Here is a 12106-nt window from a genome sequence, read left to right as displayed (position 1 = left end):
TCGGACCATGTGACTGATAAGATAACATGTTGATTAATGTATTGGGAGGAGAAACATAGCAACACACCGAGCTAAGACAATGTCTAATTGGTCAAGACACCACTTGGGATGTGTCCAACAGCACGGTTTAAAAACTCAGGACCCTCGAGTCTGTGACCGCCTCAAAACTTCAACCAGCCCACAACTCTGCATCTTCAGCCAACGGCCAACCATTGGCTTCCCAAGACGTCACTTCGAACAACAACTGGACTTCCAGTTCAATTAAAACAAACTTGGGAAACCCCTTTCTGCAACGAAGACAACAAGGGAACCCCCTAAACAAGCAACGCAAGTACCTCCAGATTCTAGCTGAACTGGTGCATTTAATATAAATTTTAACCTCATTGAGGAACTCAATGCGAGGGTTAATTAAATGATTGATGGTTGTTCAGGTCTAAGCAATTGCACATATTGCTATAAACTTGGGATTTCACATTTTCACTCTCTTAAACTCATTCTTTTCTCACTTTCTCTCTTCCTGCAACTTGTGTGAATGATAAAGCCTTATTTATATCGAAAAGAGAAGTATCTTGTGTTTTGTGCTTACAAGTTAATGTCATAAACTGCCGATCTTGTTACTGTGCTAATAAATAGTGTTTTCACTATACTTTGGATATTAATATCCATTGCAGAGTTGATGTTATACAATGATGTTCAATGAATCGCTGGCTGACTCCGTGATCAGCCGTAAAACAGTGATTCTCTCCAAATCCCCTATAAAATCATAAATGATACCCTTTGAGCGACATTGACCCTTTCCCTTACACATTGTTTTTCTGAGAAACATGTATGTGAACTGAGATTGTTTCCTAAATATCTGCAAACATATTATGGTATTTTTAGACTTTAGTACAGTGAAAAAATTACATACAGCACCTTTGAATATACATTTGTAGAGTAATTCTAATATCTAGGTCATGGAACAGATTTGAATTGTGCTAGAATTCCTAACCAGCGATATGTGACAAGCAACGGGAAATTCTATTTTTGGAATGATTTCTATTTCTTTGATGATGCAGTTGACAACTCGAGTTCTGACTGTTTTGTACAATATTAAAATGTTTTAAGTTCAAATATCATTTTTGTGTGACTTTAATAGCAATAATGAAAGAGACGATGGATAATTTAGATCAGATCTTTAAAATAACAAAAAAAGTAAAAAAAAACAAAACAAGAATGTTCAAAATGTGAACTGTATGATCAAACAAGTGTATTCCATAACAAAGATTGTGTCACTGAGCATGTTTTGAATCACTTTATAATTGTTTATTCATTTGATTATGCACATTTTGTTGCAAGTATGAGACAGCAGCACGCTTGCGCATGTATGCATTTATCTGTTAAGCAGTCAGGTAAAAAGCAGAAGGATGTGCAGCCAGACGATCATTATCACAAAATAAACACCGACAAGATAATACAACAGATTCCAATAAACTACATCAGGGAGACTTGAAACGGTTTTATTGTACATGAGATTAAATTGTTTTATTATTTTATTAGGTTTTGTTTTATGATGTTTGAAATTACTTTATTATGTGAGAAGACGCAGTGCGCAGTGATACAAGAGACATGAAACTAACTTAATGCAGGATGTAACGATTGACTTTATTCACCAAGACTGCATTAAAGTGATCAAAGGTGACAGTAAAGACATTTAAAATGTTACATCTAATGAATTTCTAAGAAGTGCTGTTCCTTTGAACATTCTATTCATCAAGAAATCCTAAAAAAAAGTATCACGGTTTCTTTAAAAAATATGAATAAGTTTCAACACTGATAATATTTAGAAATGTTTCTTGAGCAGTAAATCAGCATATTAGATTGATTTCAGAAGGATCATGTGACACACACTCACACACACACACACACACACACTCAAATACTGCAAAACAGAGCACAGGATGGCATCTCACAGTGTGAGACGCTACCAAACACACTAAGTCACACTGACAGGACGTGTCTTTACAGCACACACACTGTAGCTCTCAAAAGGTTATGCAACATAATACGCCTCTCTCACACACAATGCATCTTATACAATATAACAGCCTCTGCGAAACATTACCCGATTACTATTTTTGTCTGATTTGCCATTTTGAATTCAGTTACTGGCTTTGGAACGTGCTTTATAACTTAATTTGTGCTTTGGTTAATGTATGGTCATACAATCACATGTACAGCAAAATAAAACATTAATAAATAAAAAGTCCACTACACCAGCTAACATATATTATCTAAGGTATCTATATTTGATTCCCGTAGCTTAGCAACAGTATTTCATAAACCAGCTGAGCAGGAAGTCTGACTAGCAGACATCAAGGAGTAACTGTGCTGCCACATATCACTTCCCATGTTCCTCTATTCAAGATTTTTGGACTCACTCACCAGAGAGAGATTGAGTGAGAGCAAAAATGTCAAGGTGGTCATATCATAATTAATTTAAATAACTTATTTTTCCCACTAAGGTTCATTGATAAAGTTAATGAAGGTTTTAGTCACAATTTATTTTTGTTCTTTTCCACCCTCTCTGAGCCTTAAATTTAAAATAACAAGTTTATCAGTTTGTCCAACACAATCTCTTTGCCCCAATTGTCTAACCAATGGACTGAGTTTGGGGCGACCCAATCACTTTGTCTAACCAATGGATTGAGTTTGGGGACGACCCAATCACTTTGTCTAACCAATTGATTGAGTTTGGGGCGACCCAATCACTTTGTCTAACCAATGGATTGAGTTTGGGGCGACCCAATCACTTTGTCCAAGCAATGGTTTAAGTTTGGGGCAACCCAATCACTTTGTCCAACTAATGGCGTGAGTTTGGAGTGACCCAATCACTTTGTCTAACCAATGGATTGAGTTTGTGGCAACCCAATCACTTTGATTAACTAATGGCTTGAGTTTGGGGTTTGGAATGACCCAATCAATATGTCCAACCAATGGGGTACGTTTGGTGCAAACTTTCAGTTTGTTCAACCAATAGGCTTGTTCGACTTCATGCAGCGCCACAAAGATTGGCTGCCACCTGACAAAAGCAATGCATTCTGGTTAGAAAATTTGTCTGACTTTGATTGATGCTGCAGCCGCCTTGCGATCACATGTGCCATTAAAGTACAGCGACAGCAAAACGAGACCACTCGCCTAGGTCAGGCGCTGCAGTTGCTCAAAATTGGCGGCGAAAGCCTTGATGACGAGTTTTCTTCAAAAAGTAGTCTTCAGGGAAATAAACTTCTAGGTTAAAATATTAACACCATTGAAGAACGTTTGATGAACCCTTCTTTTTAGAGCAAAAACATTAGCAGTACAAACCTCATGCCTTCAGTAGATTTGTTCTGGTAGTTGCAGTAGAGCTGTGGAGTTCCCAGCATGGCCTCTGTGAATACGGCCAGAAAACCCAGGCTCTCTACGAACAGAACTGAGTCCAGTAGCAGATACGTCACATAGACGGCCAGCACCGTGAACACCAGCACACACTGCAGGTAATCCACAAAATGACTCCAAGACCAGAAGTAGTTCCAATCAAAGTCTAGAATTCAGAAAGAAAGAGAGTACACATTAAAAACAAAAAAAGTACTACAGCTTATATTGGTTGAAAGGAGTCCAAAAGACTTTTAGGAGAACATTTTGAGGTCTGAAAGGCAGTATTCTCAAAATAGACTAATTTTTTTATTTAAAAATTTTATATATACAGTATCTCACAGAAGTGAGTACACCCCTCACATTTTTGTAAATATTTTATTATATCTTTTCATGTGACAACACTGAAGAAATGACACTTTGCTACAATGTAAAGTAGTGAGTTAAATTTTGATCATTTTGACTGCCAGTCTTTATCAAATTCTTTCTTTCAACAATATATTTCATAGAACACTGAAACATTGGACATATATACAGTATGCATGATTATTCAAAGGAATGTATTAGTAGGGATGAAGGGTTAAATCAATGTCAGATCATCAAGTTCAGACCACAGACCCTCTTAAGACAATGGTTTGCAGCCATGCTCTGACAGGATCAGCCAGCAGGGAAAAAAACAATGCTAAATGCAAACAAACAAAAAATAAACAAAAATAGCCAAAATAAATAAACAAACAATTCAATAATTACACCATTCAAAAGTGTGGGGTTGGTTACAATGATTTTGAAATAAGTCTCTTATGTTCACCAAAGCTGCATTTATATGATCAAAAATACAGTAAAAACAGAAATATCGTGAAATATGATTACAATTTAAAATAACTGTTTACAATATACTTTAAAATGTAATTTATTCCTATGAGTCAAAGCTGAATTTTCAGCATCATTACTCCAGTCTTCAGTGTCACATGATCCGTCAGAAATCATTCTAATATGCTGATTGCTGCTAAAGAAACATTTCTCATTTATTATCATTTTTAAAAACAGTTGTGCTGCTTCATATTTTTGTGGAAACTGAACAATTGACAAAACCACACAAGCTAAGAGACGTGCCTTACACATGGTTTTTCCTGACAGCAATGGGTTTTGTGCAATGAATTATTGGCTGCCGAGAGCATGAAACCGTCAAAATTTAATTTGTTACGATCTGCAGTTTCGGTACTGTGTTGGGTGACCACACATCCGGAGTGAAATCTGGGTCCTAAAGTAAAACCAGTTCTAAGACTGTAAGACCCCCTCGAAGAAGTCCTTTTTTCATGATCATCCAGTTCCCAGCACACAAGCCTCTCAGCAGGGATGAGTCTGACTGGATTCTGACCTAAAATAATCCACTTTCGCCAATTATTTTGGCCTCGTGTCGATGGAGGCTGAACTCTGAGAACTCATAAGCCTGTAAGTCAGCTCTCCGCCCATCCGTCGGTGGACGAGAAGAGCATATCTAATCAAAGCACGCTGGGAGCTTCAACAACGGTTACTCTCATAAAGCGGCACTGGAAATGTCGAAGCAACAAAGTACAAGCAGAGGCCAAAACCAAAGCATGAGGACCACAGTGACATCCAGAGTGTCATGAAAATGTCAGGGCATGTGGGACAAAGCTGAAAGAGAAAGAACAGAGTCCAAAGCACTGCTATGACGGGTCTAGATGGACTGGAGCGGGAAAAACACACATTCAGTGAATAAAAGTAGGGCTGGATTAGGAAAACACGATTCCAGCAATTCATAGCTTGATGCGCCTCTCTCTTCGGATGCCAGCTGTCCTCACAAAACCCAATCAAGAGGGGGCGGCACAGCTTAGATACAAGTGTGTTTGGGTAATCTGTTTGTTTGGGTAGAGCGTTTTACATCCAAAACTCTGCCTCAGTAACTGCAATCTTTGTTTGCTCCATTACTTGCGCTGTTTGCTAAAGTCCTTTTTGAACAAAATTTGAACAAATCGCTAACCGTAGCGGCGATGTATATAGCACTGCCCACAAAGAGAACGCTGCCAAAACAAGCTGCTTCCTATTGATCAACATGACAAACTCTTGTGCCAAAATTCAATAAACTAGAAGTCAATGGGAAACTTCTTTGCAACCAGAAGTCCACTGAGAAGACTAGTTTTCACGTCGCAGAATTTTGTCATGCAAAAGTAAACGTGACTGCATTCATAAACACTGCAAAAACTGACAAATGAAATATTAGTCAGAAAAAAGATGGAATAGTTTAATCAAGCCTTTAGACATAATCTTAAAAAAAAAGTAAAGACAAAAGTTTGTGTTTGTGTCTTCATATTTGACACGTCAGGCTTTTAATGGCTCACAGTAAGAGAAAAAGCAACTCAATTTTATTCAGAGTCCCAAATTGAGCAAAAACATGCAATTTCGTGCAGTTACTGATATTTACATTTAAGATAAAATTCTGATAGTTTGTATATAAAAATCAATGAGATTTTCATAACATAAAATGGATATAAATATCAGTTGTCACTCAATATCTCCCAATAATATTTCTAATTAAAATGATATTTAAAGGCTTAGTTATGATTTTATTTTATAACTTCATTCATAATTATTAGTCTTTAAATTAAATTAATTACATTTATCAAATAAATGTAATCAATTACATCAAATGTAATTTAACTTCTTTTAAATAGTTTATAAATTTAATTTAATTCATAATTATTAGTTTAGTTTTTAAATGAAATTAAGTTGAGTTTTAAATAAATAAAACAACATTTTAATAACATTTTAAATAAATAATTAAATTTAATAAATTTAATTACATTACTATACATTTTTTATAGTTAAAAAAATTATACTATACATACTAATAGTACTATACATACTATACATATTTTATAGTTTAAAAATTATAAATTAAATAAAATGTTTTACATTTTATTTTATTAGGCAAAACATATAATGCGATGCAACACAACATGATTTATCATGATTTTTATAAAAATAATGTCTGGATAATCAAGTAAACCTAAGTAGCTTCAGTCCAGTAAGTGTCATCTTGAAGCCAAAGTTAAAGTCAAAGTTCAGGATTAATAAATAGTTATTATCCAGTTATTGTAATCAATATAATAAACACATAGTATGTATATGTGGACAAGGACTAAAGTACAACCATTATTTTTATGTTTAATTTATAATCTGTAAAAGATTTCACAGAAAAAGACACATGGTCCACGACCTGAAGGGGGACGTTTTACAATCATACTAAAAGGTATCTTCTTTTACTTGCTAAAAAAGTTACAAACTATCAATCAGATGACAGAAAGCAGATTGTGCAACAGGTTAAGGAAATTATATTTTAAGACAATTAAGTCGATTTTTACATTGACAATTACAGTTCTCATAATGAAAAAAATATATATTTTTTTCATTATTCTCAGTGATGACTCTCATTATTATTAATTACCATACCACAATTATTTTCTATTACATTTAGGGTAACAGTTTATTTTAAGGTGTCCTTGTTACACGTTACATATACTTACTATTATAATAACAATAAATGATGCATAATTACATGCAAGTAACCCTAAGACAAACCCTAATCCTAACTATAACCATATAGTAAGTACATGTACTTAATTAATATTATTCAGTACTTAAATATATAATTACACTGTAACAAGGACACCTTAATATAAAGTGCAACCAAATTTAGCATAAAAGGATATACAACAAATACTAAATAAATATTTATTCGGTACCACTTTACAATGAAGTTTCCATTTGTTAACATTAGTTAACTATATTAGTTAACATAAACTAACAATTAAAATTACTTCTAAAGCATTTATTAATCATAGTGAATTTCGAAGCGCATGTGCGTCTGCCGCTTTAAATTCTCGAGCTCGTTACAGCAGGATGGATTCTGATTGGCTGTCAATGTTTGTATCGTTCATCAGCTGGAGAAAAATCGTTTTGAAAGTGATTCCAACGATATCGTTTCTCTGTGCCTTTATTTTAGATATCGATATTGTTTCTGTGCCTTTAGTTGTGGTGTGGAATCTGCTATTCTTTAATATTGAGAACGATTTTAGAACTATATCTTTATCGTTATCTTTATCTTTATAGTTATCGTCCGCTGGTGTGAACAGGCAACGAACAGTTCTATTTTTAACTAACATTAACTAAGATTAATAAATACTGTAACAAATGTATTGCTCAATGTTAGCTGAAGTTTGTTAACAAATGGAACCATACTGTAAAGAGTAAAAAAAAAAAAAGTACTTAATTGTCATGAAAATTGTGTCAAAAAGTCCCAACGGTACTAAAAAAAAAAAGTCTTCATTTTCGAACACTTGAATTCTTTCTTGACGGGTTTCATGAGATTCACCTGTAACGGTCTGAGATGAAACTGCGATTAAAGCAGCTGTTATCTGAGCAGTAAAATGTTATCACACTGGAGAAATCAGTCTGACAACATGAGAGCCGTTGATTTGAGGCTGGCAGACGCACCGTCGGAGGAGAACTAGGGCCAGTTTATGACATTTCAAACGGATTTATTGAAGTATTGATAATTAACGACAGTGGCATTTCAGATGACATTTTACAATCAGATCAATTCCTGTGCTTTTGTCTGCGGCGTGACAGAGAGGACAGGTGCGGGGGAGTCTGTGTGAGACAACATCTAGTTTGACAGAAAGATTATGAAAGAGCAGAAGACATTTTCCAACAGAAAACAGAGATCCCAAGAGCGTGACTTCTGTGATATTTTAATTGGAAGACTGGTCAGGACTTTAGTCAGTGTTTCAGATATAGTAGATGAACTAAGTTATCAGTAACTATAGTGTCAACATAACTGTCCATCCAACGCATCTTTGACTTTAAAATACCTTCTTCTGAATCAGCACTTCCTTTCAGAACTATGAGGAATTCACCAGTAGACTGAAGAGAAAAATACTGCTTTGTATGAACAGCTATGTAGTCAAATCCTGTCTTAAGTAATGGTGCAAGTTTAAGGCCAAAGCTGTGTGTTGAACAGCGGAAGACAGGGTTGGGTGGAAAGGTGCAATAGGGGTTTTTGTAAAATAAAATATAAATAAATAATGAAATGATTACATTTTAAATATAATAATTTAATTTATTAATTGAATTAAATTTGAAAACAAATAATTATAAATACAATTAAATTCAATTAATATTTTTTTAGTAATTACATTTAATAATTAAATTGAAAATGAATTATAAATTAAACAAACTATATCAACCAAATTAAATTATTAAATGTTAAATTTAATAATGTCATTATTTAATTTATAATTTAATTACATTTACAAAATAATAATGATAAATTAAACAATTTCTTACATTTTAAATTAATTAATAATTAAATTTTTTTTAAAAATTAAATTAGCTTGGTTTTTAATTTGCTTTTTTTTTTTTCAAGTAAAGGAGACATCATTTAAAAAAATGTTTTTGATGACAACACATTATTTGTCTTCGGAATAACGTGAACTGATAAATTGTGCACAATAAGATCAGGACAGTTTATTTAGAAAACAAATGGGGTCAGTTTGGACGTCATGTTGACTAAGTTCTCTCATTTCAGTTATGCATGATGTAAAAACTTCACACTTCCTCAGGTGTTACAGTCTTTGCAATGCTTTGCATCAACGTCATTATTTATTGATGTCCTATACATGTCGTCTCAGTAAGGAGCATTCACACCCTGGAGGAAAACCTGCTGAAAGAAACCACACACAGTCTCATGCTGACCATTTCACACGGTCCTTTCACAGGAAGCTGCTCGTCTTTTCAAAGGGAAGCCTTTGGCAGGATATTTATAGACTTCCTTCAAATTGCGCCATGTGCTCTGTGTCTGTATCACGTCTGTCATGCTACACCTTCTCCAGTCCCATGCCTTAATATAAAGAGAGCATCACTGTCTCTCGCCCCATCGCTGACTATACAGCACTTGTGTATGTAAGGAATTATGGGCCTGTAAATAGCTTTCCATGTGGCAGGCATCACTGAAGGGAACAGGATCGTCTGGAACTCACTGATAACAGCAGCAACCTGGAAGAAACCAGCAACACCTACAGCGGGGCTGAGACGCAACGGGACGGCCATGAGACAGCAACACACGGCAGACGCTCCGAGACACCAGCGCTCGACTCCTACAACTACTGTGACGTGACGGACTTTCAAGAGAAACACTGAGGGATATTCAACATGGAATGCTGATGTTGAATAGAAACTTGATTTTATCCACTGGGAACTAACTGGATCAAAGAGGTGTGATTAAGGGTGCTTTCACACCTGTAGATCGATTGCTTTGTTTTCACACGGCAAAGTTTCTAAACGGACCAGATTTGTTAATACAAGTCACGCGCGAGTAAACTGTTCTCTCTTTGGTCAAAGTTCCACGGGTTATTTTCCGGGATTCCACTTAGCTCGCGGTCACGGCTGTCATCCGTCAGGATGGAACGACAGATTTATTTATTTATTTTATTTTTTATTTTTTTTACAAATGAGATGATTTTTTTATTTTATAAACATCATTACATTACGGAGTCAAACCACATGATATTTTACAAGCAGACATCACATTTTATACTATGAACCAACTTTGCCTGAAATAATATCAGCAATAATATCAGTTCACACATCATGTATTACTATTTCATAAATATCAAGTTTTTGGGGAGTCAAGGGGAGACATTTTACAAATAAACAAATCTGAAATTTTTTTTTTTTTACTAATATCTTGAATTTTTCATTTCAAGTTTTTGAGAAGTTGATCCACATGACATTATACTCTGTCAACTAACTTTACCTGAACAAATATCAGTATTTTATTACTATCTCATAAATATTGATATGTTTTTGAGGACTCAAACCACGTGACATTTTAGTCTGTGAACTAATTAAAAAAAATTTTTTTTTTTACAAATATCATGTATTATCATGTATATCATGTATATTTGAGGAGTCAAACCACATGACATTTTACATCTGAACAAAATGACATTTTATAATTTGAACTAATTTAGCCTGAACTAATTTCAGAATTTTTTACAAATATCATTTCTTATTTTATAAATATGACTACGTTTTTGAGGAGTTGAACCACATGACATTTTACAACCCAACAACATCACTTTTTACAATATGAAGTAATCATGCTTTGCCCTTAACATCAGTTTTGTTTTGTTTTCAAACAATATCATGTATTCATCAAGTATTACAATCATGTATAATCATGTCTCATTATTTCATAAATGCTACATTTGGGGGAAGTTGAAATGCATGACATTTTAGTAACATTACCTGAACCAATATCAGCTTTTCATTTTTACATCACAAATTACTATTTCACACTGACATTTTACAACATGAACTCTGCCTTGTCATAAAAAGGTCAAATTATCTCATATTTTAAGAGATTTATTGACCTTGACACACAGTCATGACGCTCCGCTTCTTCTTTCTTCTTCATAGAAGGATTGTGTTCAAGTCAATGGATGCACGAATTGCATTTTAATGCATAAAAAAACAAAAGATCAAAAAAAAACAAAAAAAGAGTGTGCTTTTTTTTTTGCCTGTTGTAGGTGTAATGCTGCAAATAATAAGAATCTCTGAATGCACTGAAAGCCTTGTGCACGCACACACACAGATGCAGTACTGTATATGTGTGTGTGTGTGTGTGTGTGTGTGTTTGTGCAGAGGGCTCAGGTAAAGGGCCGTGTAGCGCTGGAGGCTGTGCGTGTGGAAAGGGCCGGATCAAAGCGGCAGTTGTGCGTGTGCCACACTGTATGGCGTGTATTGAGCGTCGTGGCACAGTTTTACACTGCTGTGCATGTGCGTATCGCTGCTGCCAGCGGGGCAGTGTGTGGGAACAGACTGCCACGGCTTTTAAACAGCAACCCCACCAAGCTCGTCCTCTTTTTCAGCTCACACCCACAGTCCTAACTGCAAAACACAGATACTACACCAAACACAGCAGAGCGCTGGAAATATACTGTGACATTCCTGCCACTGATTTTAGTGTATTCTTGGGCAAGCTGGCCAAATATACAAAGCTTTAGTGCAACTAAACAGCCATACCTTAGACACTTTTTACAAGCAAAATTCAGCTAAATGACTGGGTGTTGTCCGGGACGTTGCTATACAGATGTTAGGATGCTGCAGTTTGGCTGCTGAGGTGTTTTGAGTGCTTTTGCCATGCTGCTATCAGTGGCTGCTTATAAGAACAAGTCACATACAAGTCTCTATGATATTCTGGTCTCTATATACAGCTCAGGTTGCCCCTTCAAATGTAAGTCTGTAAGATTTTTTGCTCATTTTCTGCACAGATATTTTGAGCAGGTTATTGAATATATGGTAATGGCACACCTCTTCCCAAGAAGTCATGCAATTTGATAAATGTGACCCTGGAGCACAAAACCAGTCTTAAGTTGCTGGGGTATATTTGTAGCAATAGCCAAAAATACATTGTATGGGTCAAAATAATAGATTTTTCTTTCATGCCAGTAAAAATCAAGTTCCATGAAGATATTTTGTAAATTTCCTACTGTAAATATATTAAAACTTAATTTTTGATTAGTGATATGCATTGCTAAGAACTTCATTTGGACAACTTTAAAGGCGATTTTCTCAATATTTTGATTTTTTTGCACCCTCAGATTCCAGAGTTTCAAATAGTTGTATCTCG

The 12106-nt window shown here is 35.0% G+C and overlaps 1 protein-coding gene across 1 annotated transcript in view; it reads right to left on the bottom strand.

Moving 5' to 3' along the window:
• LOC107745051 (PQ-loop repeat-containing protein 1-like) overlaps positions 1-12106 on the bottom strand; it is a 43925-nt gene that overhangs the window by 13333 nt on the left and 18486 nt on the right. The window contains exon 4 of the mRNA XM_016558881.1: positions 3346-3562. Coding sequence (XP_016414367.1) covers positions 3346-3562 — 217 coding nt within the window. The remainder of the gene's footprint in view (positions 1-3345; positions 3563-12106) is intronic.

Source organism: Sinocyclocheilus rhinocerous, unplaced genomic scaffold (assembly GCF_001515625.1).
Source record: "Sinocyclocheilus rhinocerous isolate Xijiao unplaced genomic scaffold, SAMN03320098_v1.1 scaffold438, whole genome shotgun sequence".
Taxonomy (NCBI): domain Eukaryota; kingdom Metazoa; phylum Chordata; class Actinopteri; order Cypriniformes; family Cyprinidae; genus Sinocyclocheilus; species Sinocyclocheilus rhinocerous.
Note: the sequence above shows the minus strand (reverse complement) of the source record. Positions and strands in the feature narration are given on the sequence as shown.